Here is a 13,868-nt window from a genome sequence, read left to right on the forward strand (position 1 = left end):
TGCCCTGCAGGCGTGGGCAGGTCTCAAACAAAACAATGATTCTGTAAATAGACCACAGTGTTAAGCAATGCAGGGGAACCAGGCGTGATGACACAGATAGAAACAGAAGCAGAATTAGCCAAAGGAGAAATGATGACCAACATCTACTGGAAGATTAGCAAGTAAATATTATCTGACCTAGAGAATACAGAACTAGGGGACGGGTAGTAGTGCCACAGGTTAAGTGCACATGGCTCTAAGGGCAAGGACTGGCTTAAGTTCGAGACCCCAGCTCCCCAACTGCAGGGGAGTTGCTTCACAAGTGGTGTAGCAGGTCTGCAGGTATCTATCTTTCTCTCACTCTCATTTCTCTCTGTCCTATCCAACAATCATGATATCAATAATAATAACAATGACAATAAACAACAAGGATAACAAAAGGGAAAAAATAGCCTCCAGGAGCAGTGATTCCCAGTGCAGACACTGAGCCACAGTGATAAACCTAGAGGCAAAAAAAAAAAAAAAATACAGAACTAGTGAGCACAAGTGGCTACAGATGACAATTACATTAAAACACTTTCTGTACTGAACAATTGTTCTATTCATGCTCCTTTGAAGAGACCACCTAACCATCTCTTTCAATCCCTTCTTTTTTATTTACTCACTCTTCTCTTCAAACTGAATTAGCATCTGTTGACTCTTATGATCCAAATCTTCTATGAGCAACAAAGTTGTTGTCTGGCTGTCCAGGGACATGTTGTTTGTAGCAACCTGTGAAGACATATTTTGCATGTGATGTGCAGGGGATCTGGGAGAGAAAGAATAAGGCAGCTGCAAAGGCTTTTTAAAGTTTATTGAATGCCAGGGTCCATAACAGAATAGCTAAAGAGACTCCCTTGCCTGGGGCTCCTAAGTCCCAGGTTCAATCCACTGCACCATGGTAAGCAGAACTCCCAAGTCAGCTTCTATGCCCATGGTTGTCTTATTTAAAATACTTGTATTTGGGGAGTCAGGCGGTAGCACAGCGGGTTAAGCGCATGTGGCACAAAGCGCAAGGACTCGCATAAGGATCCTGGTTCGAGCCCCCAGCTCCCCACCTGCAGGGGGGTTGCTTCACAGGAGGTGAAGCAGATCTGCAGGTGTCTGTCTTTCTCTCCCCCTCTGCCTTCCCCTCCTCTCCATTTCTGTCTAAAAAAAACATTTTATTGTACTATTATATTTCATTCCTGAGACAAAGAGAGACAGAGAGATGCAATCTACTATGTTGTCACTCAGAGCACAGACTTTTAGTATTTTTATTTTACTCAACTTTGTTACTATTTTTAGTCCTGAGAGATAGGCTTACAGAGACAAAGGTGATCACTACTAGGCAGTCATTCCTGCCCAAGCTCAACTTTTTAATTTACTGTTTTATTATATTTTATTTTAAGTTTAATGTTTAGTAGTGAGAGCTACAGATACATAAAAAGTTTGAGGGGCAGGGGTTGATATCAGAATGGGGATGCAAAGAGACTCTCCTACTTGAAGCTCTGAAGTGCCCGCAAAACCATCACGTAAGGCTGAGATCTGCTTTGGAGAAAAAGCAAAAAAAAAAAAAAAAAGAAAGAAAGAAAGAAAGATCACACATTGAAACCAGAACACTCGCTGAGCTCAGACTCCTGGTGGAGACCTGGGGAATGAAGTGAAGCCTTGGAACCTCAGGCATGAAGGACTCCTCATAACCATTGTGCTAACTGTGCAGCCTCCAAGGTTTTTCTTGCATCCTGATCCCACAGATTGTTGATTCACACCAAGAATGCTGCAGCACTAACCCACCTCCTGGGACTCAGCCCTGAGTCACAGACACCAGAGCCAGGAGGCCCCAGAGCAGAGCTGCTTCCTCAGATGCTGCCTCCCTCTGCACCTCACAAGATGGTGGGGACTCGGGTATTCACACTCCCTGCTAATTAACTAACAACAGCAGTTTCTGCATCAAACTGAGCAAAGTATGAAGGAATAAAATCCACAAGCTTAGACACATCCTGCTCACCTTCCTCAGAGAAAGTTTCCTGAAGCCACAGCAGAACTGAGAAACCCGCCACTTCTGAGCAAACTGAAGCCTCAGCCGGGAGGCAGGAAAGTGCGTGCATGGGACTTGCACAGGGAGGGTCAGAGCAGGGCACAGAGGTCAGAGAGGGTCAGAGCAGGGCGCAGGAGTGAGGGGCACAGGTAACAGAGGGTCAGAGCAGGGTGCAGATGTGAGGGGCAGTGATCAGAGTGTCAAAGCAGGGTACAGAGATCAGAGGGTCAGAGCAGGGTGCAGGTGTAAGGAGCAGAGGTGAGGTAGGGGTAGAGCAGGGCACAGAGATCAGAGAGGGTCAGAGCAGGGTGCAGGTGTCAGGGACGCTGGTGTGAGGGGCACAGGGGTAAGAGGGAGTCAGAGGAGGACATAAGCGTAAGGCACAGTGCAGGTCTGAGCAAGTCACGGTGGTCTGCAGCCTATGATCTCAGTGCCCCATTTTTTCAGGGCTGTGTGGGTGATGCTCACAGTTCAGAACTAACTCTCATTAACAGCTACCGGCCATGACCGTGGGAGCACTTGAGGTGCTGCGGTCTGGCTCACCCACCCAACCCCAAGGTCACTGCTCTGCCTTGCAGCAGCATCTCCAGCCCCACTCAGGGGACAGGAGCAAGCACAATTTCTGGAAGACAGTTAATCTGCATTGACTATGGGAACTTCAGTGATACAGTTTGACAACTATATCAGTGTAAACCTATGCTTCACCCTGGTGACTTCTGGATTAAGAAGTCATATTCTCTCACCCTAAAAAGTAAGTAGTTCTGTCTTCTCATGGAGATTCCTAGATGGCCTTTGGAGAAAAAAACAAAAACAAAAACCTGGAACTCAAACTATGCTGCAGACAATGATGGAAACATATCAGACGTAAAACCAAAAGCATCCGGGAGGTGGCACAGTGGATAAAGCACTGGACTCTCAAGCACAAGCTCCCAAGTTCAATTCCTGGCAGTACAAGTACCAGAGTGATGTCTGGTTCTTTCTCTCTCTTCTATCTTTCTCATTAATACGGAAAACATTTTTAAAGGGAGGTGAGCGGTAGCGCAGCGGGTTAAGCGCAGATGGAGCACAGCGCAAGGACCAGCATAAGGATCCCTGGTTTGAGTCCCCGGCTCCCCACCTGCAGGGGAGTTGCTTCTCCTCATCTCTGTCTTCCTCTCCTCTCTCTATTTCTCTCTGTCCTATTCAACAATGCCAACAACAATAATAACGACAACAATAAAACAACAAGGGCAGCAAAAGGGAATAAATAATTAAATAAAATATACATTTTTAAAATAAAACTAAAGTCATGAAGAGAACACAACTATATATATATTTTAAATTTCAGTAAAGTTTATCCAAAAGATAAGCCCAGTCTTATGAATCAGTATTTACATATAAAGGGAATTCAGTTGAAAAGAACACAAGATAAGTCGTTTCCTAGACACATCTCCCTCCCCCATCCCAGCCCACCCCACCCCACCCCCTTTGCAGTCAGTCAGGGTTCATCACCAAGTTCTGCTCATCCACACTAGATGACAGTCTCACACGCAAAGAACCTTCTTTTGGATTTCCTTTGTGGAAAGGGGCATAGTCACTGAAAAGTGACTTTATTTGGTAGCAAAATATTTCTTTTTTTTTAGTATAATTTATTTATTCCCTTTTGTTGCCCTTGTTTTATTGTTGTAGTTATTGTTGTTGTTATTGATGTCATCGTTGTTGGATAGGACAGAGAGAAATGGAGAGTGAGGCGGAAGACAGAGAGGGGGAGAGAAAGACAGACACCTGCAGACCTGTTTCACTGCCTGCGAAGCGACCCCCCTGCAGGTGGGGAGCCGAGGGCTTAAACCGGGATCTTCACGCTGGTCCTTGCGCTTTGCACCACGTGCGCTTAACCTGCTGTGTTACTGCCTGACTCCCAGCGAAAGATTTCTGTACCCAGACTAGGGAGAGAATTCAGAGGCTTTAACCTCCTTTACACTATTTATTACTGTACTGGAAAAGGTCAGAAGCTGGAATTCGCTGCAGTGCTGGCTGCAGATAGTGAAGCACCAACTGTTTCCTTATCTTCCCACTAGAATCAGGATTCTGGAGTGAAGTTCTGTATTTATCCTTTTAAATAAAAAATTCTTAATTGTTTTATTTATTTTTGGATGGAGACAAGGAGAGACACCAGGAACACTGCTTCACCACTTATGAAGCTTTCCCCCTGTAGGTGGGGACCAGAGGCTTGAACCTGGGTCCTTTGTGCTCTGTACTGTGTACGCTGAGCCAGCTGTGCCGCCACTCTGTGAGTCTTCTTTAAAACCAGCATTATTGCCAAGATCACTGAGCAGCTTAATAGATGTCTTCCTCTTGTTTACCTGCCCAGCTTCTGAGTCCAACTGTTGTCCCTCCCAGACAGGGATGCGGCCTCAGAAGGGACGGGACACGCAGGTGCGGGGGACATAAACCACACCCAAGTTTTACTCAAGCCCCACACGTGACAGCTTAGAAAACAGTAGTTCAGATTCTCCTCCTTCCAAGCCCAGTCAGAGGGGCAGCAGGGGAACACAGGCTGGTCCACTGGGCAGAGAGGGGGCCCTGGTGGGCAGGGAGGGGGCCAACTGGGCAGCAGGGAAGGGCAGCTGGGCAGGGAGATGGGGGCCCAGTGGGCAGGAAGGGGTTTCAGGGAAGGGGCTCAGTGGGCACTGAGGGGTCTGGCGGGCAGGGAAAGAGGCCCAGTAGGCACAGAAGGAGCCCAGTGGGCAACGAGGGTAATTCACTGGGCAGGGAGGGGGGCTCAGTGGACAGGGAAGGGGCTCAGTGGTTAGGAAGGTCGGCCCACTGGGCAGGAAGGGTGACTTGCTGGGCATGGAGGGGGCAGGTGGGCAGGATGGTCAAGTAGGCTCAGGAGCTGGGGGCAGGGTAACTGTAGTGGTTGTGCTCAGCCTCTCCCAGGGTCAGGGTCAGCGCCAGGCTTGGCTTTCGATGCAGCTGCTCCTCCACACAGCTCTGGGGAGGACGTAGCTTGAAGAAGTCAGAAAGGTAGCGGACCTGGGGGGGAGACAGGGTGTACTGGGGGGCATGGCCAGCTGAGGGGGCTGTGGTGGGGGGTTAGCTGACAGGGGAGGAAGGGACCTGTGGGGCAGGGCCAGCTGAGGGGGTGTATGGGGTTTCCTAGGGCACAGGGCAGCTGAGGGGGGTCCTGTGGTGGCAGAGCCAGCTAAAGGATGGGGGTTTGAGGGGGCTGTTGACGTGGGTCCCCGCACTCACCGTGAGCCCAGCCACCAGTGCCCCCTGCAGGAGACCAGCGAGGACATCACTCCAGTGGTGCTTGTGGTCAGACACACGGGTGTAGCCCACGTAGACAGCGAAGGCCACTAGGAAGAACTGAGCTGTGGGGCGAAGGAGCCGGGCCCACTGCCCACACAGGCGCGCGTGCACGTACAGCTGGGGGCCGGAGTCCTAGATTTTAGTACAGTCGCCTGCTTCTGAATTGTTTTGTGGCTAAGACTGTCAGTCTGGCTATACCCCCTACTCATCCACAAAGCGGTGGGATGGGGGTTGGGGGGTCACATCCCAGTTAAGTAAAGATAGTACAAAGTAAAAGGTCCCATGCAGGGATCCTGGTTCAGGATCAGCCCACTGCCTGCACCCCAGGACCTTCAACCCACTGCCTGCTCCCCAGGACCTGAGACCCACTGCCTGCTCCCCAGGACCTGAGCCCCACTGCCTGCTCCCCAGGACCTGAACCCACACTGCCTGCTCCCCAGGACCTAACCCCCACTGCCTGCTCCCCAGGACCGGAGCCCCACTGCCTGCACACCCTCTGCCTGATCTCCAGGACCTGAGAGTCTCTGCCTGCTCCCCCTGTGTCTGCTCCCCAGGACCTGAGCCCCACTGCCTGCACCCCCTGTGTCTGCTCCCCAGGACCTGAGCCCCACTGCCTGACCCCGTGTCTGCTCCCCAGGACCTGAGCCCCACTGCTTGGACCCCCTGTGCCTGCTCCCCAGGACCTGAGCCCCACTGCCTGTACCCCCTGTCTGCTCCCCAGGACCTGAGCCCCACTGCCTGCTCCCCAGGACCTGAGCCCCCACTGCTTGCTCCCCAGGACCTGAACCCCACTGCCTGCTCCCCAGGACCTGAACCTCACTGCCTGCTCCCCAGGACCTGAACCCCACTGCCTGCTCCCCAGGACCTGAATCCCCACTGCCTGCTCCCCAGGACCTGAGCCCCCACTGCCTGCTCCCCAGGACCTGAACCCCCACTGCCTGCTCCCCAGGACCTGAATCCCCACTGCCTGCTCCCCAGGACCTGAACCTCACTGCCTGCTCCCCAGGACCTGAACCCCCACTGCCTGCTCCCCAGGACCTAACCCCCACTGCCTGCTCCCCCTGTGTCTGCTCCCCAGGACCTGAGCCCCACTGCCTGCTCCCCCTGTGTCTGCTCCCCAGGACCTGAGCCCCACTGCCTGCACACCCTCTGCCTGATCTCCAGGACCTGAGAGTCTCTGCCTGCTCCCCCTGTGCCTGCTCCCCAGGACCTGAGCCCCACTGCCTGCACCCCCTGTGTCTGCTCCCCAGGACCTGAGCCCCACTGCCTGCTCCCCCTATGTCTGCTCCCCAGGACCTGAGCCCCACTGTCTGCTCCCCCTGTGTCTGCTCCCCAGGACCTGAGCCCCCACTACCTGTACCCCGTGTCTGCTCCCCAGGACCTGAGCCCCACTGCCTGCACCCCCTGTGTCTGCTCCCCAGGACCTGAGCCCCACTGCCTGCTCCCCCTATGTCTGCTCCCCAGGACCTGAGCCCCCACTGCCTGCACCCCCTGTGTCTGCTCCCCAGGACCTGAGCCCCACTGCCTGCTCCCCCTATGTCTGCTCCCCAGGACCTGAGCCCCACTGCCTGCTCCCCAGGACCTGAGCCCCCACTGCTTGCTCCCCAGGACCTGAACCCCACTGCCTGCTCCCCAGGACCTGAACCTCACTGCCTGCTCCCCAGGACCTGAACCCCACTGCCTGCTCCCCAGGACCTGAATCCCCACTGCCTGCTCCCCAGGACCTGAGCCCCCACTGCCTGCTCCCCAGGACCTGAACCCCCACTGCCTGCTCCCCAGGACCTGAATCCCCACTGCCTGCTCCCCAGGACCTGAACCTCACTGCCTGCTCCCCAGGACCTGAACCCCCACTGCCTGCTCCCCAGGACCTGCTCCCCCTGTGTCTGCTCCCCAGGACCTGAGCCCCACTGCCTGCTCCCCCTGTGTCTGCTCCCCAGGACCTGAGCCCCACTGCCTGCACACCCTCTGCCTGATCTCCAGGACCTGAGAGTCTCTGCCTGCTCCCCCTGTGCCTGCTCCCCAGGACCTGAGCCCCACTGCCTGCACCCCCTGTGTCTGCTCCCCAGGACCTGAGCCCCACTGCCTGCTCCCCCTATGTCTGCTCCCCAGGACCTGAGCCCCACTGTCTGCTCCCCCTGTGTCTGCTCCCCAGGACCTGAGCCCCCACTACCTGTACCCCGTGTCTGCTCCCCAGGACCTGAGCCCCACTGCCTGCACCCCCCGTGTCTGCTCCCCAGGACCTGAGCCCCACTGCCTGCTCCCCCTATGTCTGCTCCCCAGGACCTGAGCCCCCACTGCCTGCACCCCCTGTGTCTGCTCCCCAGGACCTGAGCCCCACTGCCTGCTCCCCCTATGTCTGCTCCCCAGGACCTGAGCCCCCACTGCCTGCACCCCCTGTGTCTGCTCCCCAGGACCTGAGCCCCCACTGCCTGCTCCCCCTGTGTCTGCTCCCCAGGACCTGAGCCCCCACTGTCTGCTCCCCCTGTGTCTGCTCCCCAGGACCTGAGCCCCACTGTCTGCTCCCCCTGTGTCTGCTCCCCAGGACCTGAGCCCCACTGCCTGCTCCCCCTGTGTCTGCTCCCGAGGACCTGAGCCCCACTGCCTGCTCCCCCTGTGTCTGCTCCCCAGGACCTGAGCCCCCACTACCTGTACCCCCTGTGTCTGCTCCCCAGGACCTGAGCCCCACTGCTTGGACCCCCTGTGCCTGCTCCCCAGGACCTGAGCCCCACTGCCTGCACCCCCTCTGCCTGATCTTCAGGACCTGAGCCCCACTGCCTGTACCCTGTGTCTGCTCCCCAGGACCTGAGCCCCCACTGCCTGCTCCCCAGGACCTGAACCCCACTGCTTGCTCCCCAGGACCTGAACCCCACTGCCTGCTCCCCAGGACCTGAACCCCACTGCCTGCTCCCCAGGACCTGAGCCCCCACTGCCTGCTCCCCAGGACCTGAGCCCCCACTGCCTGCTCCCCAGGACCTAACCCCCACTGCCTGCTCCCCAGGACCTGAGCCCCCACTGCCTGCTCCCCAGGACCGGAGCCCCACTGCCTACTCCCCAGGACCTGAGCCCCCACTGCCTGCTCCCCAGGACCTGAGCCCCACTGCCTGCTCCCCAGGACCTGAGCCCCACTGCCTGCTCCCCGTGTCTGCTCCCCAGGACCTGAGCCCCACTGCCTGCACTCCCTGTGCCTGCTCCCTAGGACCTGAGCCCCACTGCCTATACCCCGTGTCTGCTCCCCAGGACCTGAGACTCACTGCCTGCTCCCCCTGTGCCTGCTCCCCAGGACCTGAGCCCCACTGCCTGTACCCCGTGTCTGCTCCCCAGGACCTGAGACTCACTGCCTGCTCCCCCTGTGCCTACTCCCCAGGACCTGAGCCCCACTGCCTGTACCCCGTGTCTGCTCCCCAGGACCTGAGACTCACTGCCTGCTCCCCCTGTGCCTACTCCCTAGAACCTGAGCCCCACTGCCTGTACCCCGTGTCTGCTCCCCAGGACCTGAGCCCCCACTGCCTGCACCCCGTGTCTGCTCCCCAGCATCTGAGCTCCCACCACCTACATCTCAAACACTATCCCCCACTGCCTGACTTCTAGTCAACATGGCACCCCACTGTCATGTGGAGAAGCTGAAACCCCAGCTGCCCACAGGCACCTGCAGCACAGACTCACCGCCAGGAACACCATGCAGTACATGCTGAAGGAAGAATGGCCCGAGTAGAAGGACAACCTGGGGGACAGAGAACTTTGACCCCCTGAACCTACCAAGCTCCAGGGTCAGCCGGCTTGGCTCACTGGGTGAAGTAGTAGTGGGCACAGACTCTCAGAGGGACAAACAAATGACAGAGGGGTGGCGGAGGGGACAATGGGATGACGGGGACAGAGAGATAACAGAACTGACAGAAGGGGACACAGAGCTGAAAGAGGACTCAGCGAAGACAGGGGCACAGAGGTAATACAGGGGGACAGAGGAGGACAGAGTGATGACAGAAAAGTGCCATGGGGACACAGAGATGACAGAAGTGAGAAAGACACAGAGCTGAAAGGGAGGCACAGAGGTAGTAAAGGGAGAGAGGTGACAGAGGGGCAGAGAGGTGACAGAGAAGTGACAGAGGGGACAAAGGTGATAGGAAGAGAGATGATGGGGGAAAGAGAAAGAACTGATCAGGGGAACAGAAAACTGGGGGCAAGTTGGGGAGAGAAGGGGACAGAGTCAGGGGGAGAGCTGGGGGGCAGAGCTGGGGGAGATAGATGGAGGGACAGCGACAGAGCTGGGGGACACAGCCCAACAGAGCTGCAAGGGGACAGAGGTGGGGGGCAGAGTGACACAGCTGGGGAGACAGAGCGACAGAGCTGCGGGGGACAGAGCGACAGAGCTGGGGGACAGAGCGACAGAGCTGGGGGGACAGAGCGACAGAGCTGGGGGGACAGAGCGACAGAACTGGGGGGACAGAGCGACAGAGCTGGGGGACAGAGCGACAGAGCTGGGGGGACAGAGCGACAGAGCTGGGGGACAGAGCGACAGAACTGGGGGACAGAGCGTCAGAGCTGGGGGGACAGAGCGACAGAGCTGGGGGACAGAGCGACAGAGCTGGGGGGACAGAGCGACAGAGCTGGGGGACAGAGCGACAGAGCTGGGGGGACAGAGCGACAGAGCTGGGGGACAGAGCGACAGAGCTGGGGGGACAGAGCGACAGAGCTGGGGGACAGAGCGACAGAGCTGGGGGGACAGAGCGACAGAGCTGGGGGACAGAGCGACAGAGCTGGGGGGACAGAGCGACAGAGCTGGGGGGACAGAGTGACAGAGCTGGGGAGACAGAGCGACAGAGCTGGGGGGACAGAGCGACAGAGCTGGGGGGACAGAGCGACAGAGCTGGGGGGACAGAGTGACAGCGCTGGGGGGACAGAGCAACAGAGGTAGGGGGGCAGAGCTGGGGAGGAACAGATCTGGGAGACAGAGCAACAGAGCTGGGGAGGGACAGAGCGACAGAGCTGGGGAGGGACAGTGACAGATTTGGGGGGACAGAGCTGGGGGGACAGACAGGGGGAGCTGGAGGAGCAGAGCTGAGGGGGATTTTGGGGGGCAGAAGCTCCGGAGTCCCAAGGCGGGTGAAGGAGTCTGTAGGGGAGCCAGGGAGGTGGGGTTTCCCCAGGTGCCCACCTGGCCTCCGTGACGTTGGCAGCGCTGCCCTGACACAGCCCATCCGCCAGCAGGTAGCCCGAGCAGTTGAAGCGGCCCCAGTCAGGGTCGCACACAGCCAGGAAGTTGGGACGCAGGCGGCCCACCGTGTACTTGGCCAGGTCGGTGAGCGACTGGCTGACCGCTGCCCCAAATAAGAAGGTGCCCAGCACCTTATAGAGTGCAGCCAGGTAGTTGTTGAAGGAGGAGTGTGAGTAGAGGCGCGAAGTGTAGACCAGGTAGGCCTCCCCAGTGGAGACCTGCAGACAGGTGGGCTGGGGGTGTCTCCCAGGAAGGGGGGTACCCTCCCAGGAAAGGGGACCAGGTGTCTCCCACAAAGGAGGTGCATCTCCCAGGAAAGGGGAGGCGGCCCAGAATGGGAGGGAGTCTCCAGGAAAAGGGTGGAGTTATCCTCCCAGGATGGAGGGCATCTCCCAGGTGGGGGGGAGGATGGGTGGGGGGGTAAGACCCTGGTCCCTCACCAGCAGCACAGTAGCTGTGACGGAGACCCCCGCCAGCAGCCCATGGGTGACAGTGTCTGGCCGGTAGGGGTAGCGAATGGAGTCATCACTGCAGAAGAAGCCACGTTTGTAGGGAGTGTTCACCAGGGTCAGCACCCCAAAGGGCAGTGAGGCTGGAGGGATAGCAACTGGTCCGTGGGGCCCAAACCCCACCACACAGCACTAACTGCCTTTCCTTCCAGCAGAGCTAGGGAGCCAAGCCACCTTCCTTCACCACCTTTGCCCAGGGTTGTGGCCCTCAGGCCATGGGGGGCAGAGCAGGGTTGAGGAGTCCCCCAGGACGGGTCCCATGTGGCCGGGGAACTGGGGAAGTGGTGGTGAGGATGAAGCAGTGACGCTCCCTTCTGCTTGTTCACTCTCCCACCTGAAATAAGTAACTATCTTTTCATAAGAAACAGAAAAAGCAAGGGCCTGAGCGATGGCACACCTGGTTGAACACACATGTCACCATGCACAAGGACCGGAGTTCAAACCCCCATCCTCATCTGCACTGGGGAAGTTTCACAAGTGGTAGAACAGGACTACAGGTGTTTTTCTGTCTTCTCCCTCTGTATTTCCCCCACCCTCTCAATTTCTCTCTGTTCTATCAAATGAAATAAAATATTAAAATAACATCAAGACTACATACAACTGGGCTGGGGAGACAACTTAATGGTCCTGCAAATGACCCTCATGCCTGAGGCTCTGAGGTCCCAGGTTCAATCCCCAGCACCACCATCAGCCAGAACTGAGCAGGGCTCTAGTGTCCTGTGTGCATGGGGGGGGGGGGTGCATTTAAAATATTAAAAGTGGGAGTCGGGCAGTAGCACAACAGGTTAAGCGCACGTGGCACAAAGTGCAAGGACCGGCATAAGGATCCCAGTTCGAGCCCCCGGCTCCCCACCTGCAGGGGAGTCGCTTCCCAGGCGGTGAAGCAGGTCTGCAGGTGTCTTTCTCTCCCCCTCCTCTCTCCATTTCTCTCTGTCCTATCCAACAACAACAACAATAACTACAACAATAAAACAACAAGGGCGACAAAAGGGAATAGATATTTTAAAAATAAAATAAAATATTAAAGAGAAGAAATGGGGGATAGGGAGCAAGACACCAGCAGTCCTATTTCTCGGACCAGAATCCTCGTGCCTGTGACACCTGTGTTCTAACAGGTGTGCCCAGCCCCAGTGAGTCTCTCTACGCATTTTATCTTTATGTATTATTGCAGAGACAGAGAAATTGAGCGGGAAGAGCGCAATAGAGAGGGAGAGAGACAGAGACGCCTGCAGCTCTGCTTCACCGCTCCTGAAGCTTTCTCCCTGCAGGTGGGGACCAGGGGCCTGAACCTGGGTCCTTGCCACTATAGTATGTGCGCTTAACCAGGTGTGCCACCTCCTGGGCCTTTTTTTTTTTTTTTAACCAGAGCACTGTTCTGCTCTGGCTTATACTGGTATGGGGAACTGAATCTAGGACCTTGGCGCCTGAGGCAGGAGAGTCTCTTACAGAGCCATTATACTACCTACCCCCATACTCTAAAAAGTCCTTTTAAATGAGGGTCTGCGCTGGAGGGCATCTCCCCAGAGTGGCCGGGTGGGGGGAACACACACGCCAGTGCAGGCTCAAGTTCCACTCTGTCCCCCAGGAGGAATCAGGGTGCTGCCCAGAACCCCCTATGGCCCAGGCCCTGGGGCCACCACCCAGCACCCAGGGTCACCTGGCCAGGCAACCACAAAGATCTGGGGGGGGGGACTGCCGCCTGCGCCCCATCCAAAGGGCCACCCAGCCCATCCCAGGGGAGCAGCGCAGGCCCCTGCGGGTCAATGTCCACTCAGAGGCGGCTCCCTGCAGGTCTGGGAGGGACAAAACCCACCCGACGGGTTCCATGCCCCACAGCTGAACAGAAGCACAGGCTGGAGGGGTCTGGCTGGGGCAGCACCCTGGGGCCCAGGGGCCTTGCCGCCCACCCCTCGCACCAGGCCAGGGGCTCCCTTCCCGCCCCTCCCGCGGGGCACCCCTTTCTCCACCCTGGGCTTCCCTGTTCCCCACACCAAGGACAGGTAAAGTCCGGGGCACTGTAGCCCTCCTCCCCACAGCGGTGGGCGCGCCCCTCTTACCGACCAGCAGGCACAGCACGTCGAGCAGCACAAAGACCCACCTGCGCTCCATGCCGCCCCTGCGCCCCGTCCCGGCCTCCCTGTGACATGGCGGCCGGAGGGCGGACTCTGACCCGCTCCGCCCCTGGAGGCAGGCGAGCCCAGGGCGTGTCTGGCAGAGCGGTCTGGTGCACACTGGGGGTGCCCCCGACAGCCGGGAGTGGAGTGGCCTGACCCCAGCTGGCGACAGCTGGCCCTGGCCCGCAGCAGCCTGGCACCCTCTGGGTGGGCTGGGCCGGACACAGTGGACAACGACAGGCGAGAGGCTCAGGGAAGGTGAGGGAACCCGGGACAGCTCCCACTTCCAGGCCCCAGAAGCCAGGAGCTGGGCAGCGTCCTCCGCCCAGACCTGCGCTGTTCCTGGGCGTCTCACGGTCACCTGCACCTGCCCAGGGGCGTCTGCCAGCTGGGGGGGGGGGGGTCCAGCACACTGCCTCCCTCCAGGGCAGGATGGCAGGAGGGAGGGCAGCCAAGTCCCACAGAAGCCTGCACACCTCAGTGGGATGTCTCGTGGGTCAAGTCGGGTCCACCAGCACCTACGTGCTGAGGAAGATGGGTGCTGCACCCATGGTGCTGAAGAAGCCGGGAGGGGCTGCCTGGGGCCAGGGATGAAGGCCCAGGGGAATCTCAGCATCAGGGGAATTAGGTCAGGCGGGGATTGGGGTCAGGGCTCCTGAGTGGGAGGGAGGAAAGCCCCCAGCACCTGGCCCACGAAACCC

The 13,868-nt window shown here is 57.7% G+C and overlaps 1 protein-coding gene across 1 annotated transcript; it reads right to left on the bottom strand.

Moving 5' to 3' along the window:
* Positions 1-3,932: 3,932 nt before the first annotated feature.
* On the bottom strand, positions 3,933-13,792 carry PLPP2 (phospholipid phosphatase 2). The gene is made up of 6 exons (XM_007524839.3): positions 13,111-13,792; positions 10,985-11,136; positions 10,485-10,762; positions 8,996-9,053; positions 5,273-5,449; positions 3,933-5,053 (listed from the first exon to the last, which is right to left on the bottom strand). Exons 1-6 carry the CDS (start codon positions 13,781-13,783, stop codon positions 4,907-4,909), a joined length of 1,485 nt encoding a protein of 494 aa, XP_007524901.2. The 5' UTR covers positions 13,784-13,792; the 3' UTR covers positions 3,933-4,906.
* Between the last annotated feature and the right edge of the window lie 76 nt (positions 13,793-13,868).

This window comes from Erinaceus europaeus, chromosome 23 (genome assembly GCF_950295315.1).
Source record: "Erinaceus europaeus chromosome 23, mEriEur2.1, whole genome shotgun sequence".
In the NCBI taxonomy this organism is placed as follows: domain Eukaryota; kingdom Metazoa; phylum Chordata; class Mammalia; order Eulipotyphla; family Erinaceidae; genus Erinaceus; species Erinaceus europaeus.

Excerpts from the sequence above, each read along its gene's own strand:
- PLPP2 (XM_007524839.3), bottom strand. The coding sequence starts at position 13,783 with ATGCTGAGATTCCCCTGGGCCTTCATCCCTGGCCCCAGGCAGCCCCTC. Across the intron at positions 10,763-10,984 it reads TCACAGCTACTGTGCTGCTG|GTCTCCACTGGGGAGGCCTA; the intron begins GTGAGGGACCAG and ends ACCTGTCTGCAG. Across the intron at positions 5,450-8,995 it reads ACTGCATGGTGTTCCTGGCG|CTGTACGTGCACGCGCGCCT; the intron begins GTGAGTCTGTGC and ends TCCGGCCCCCAG.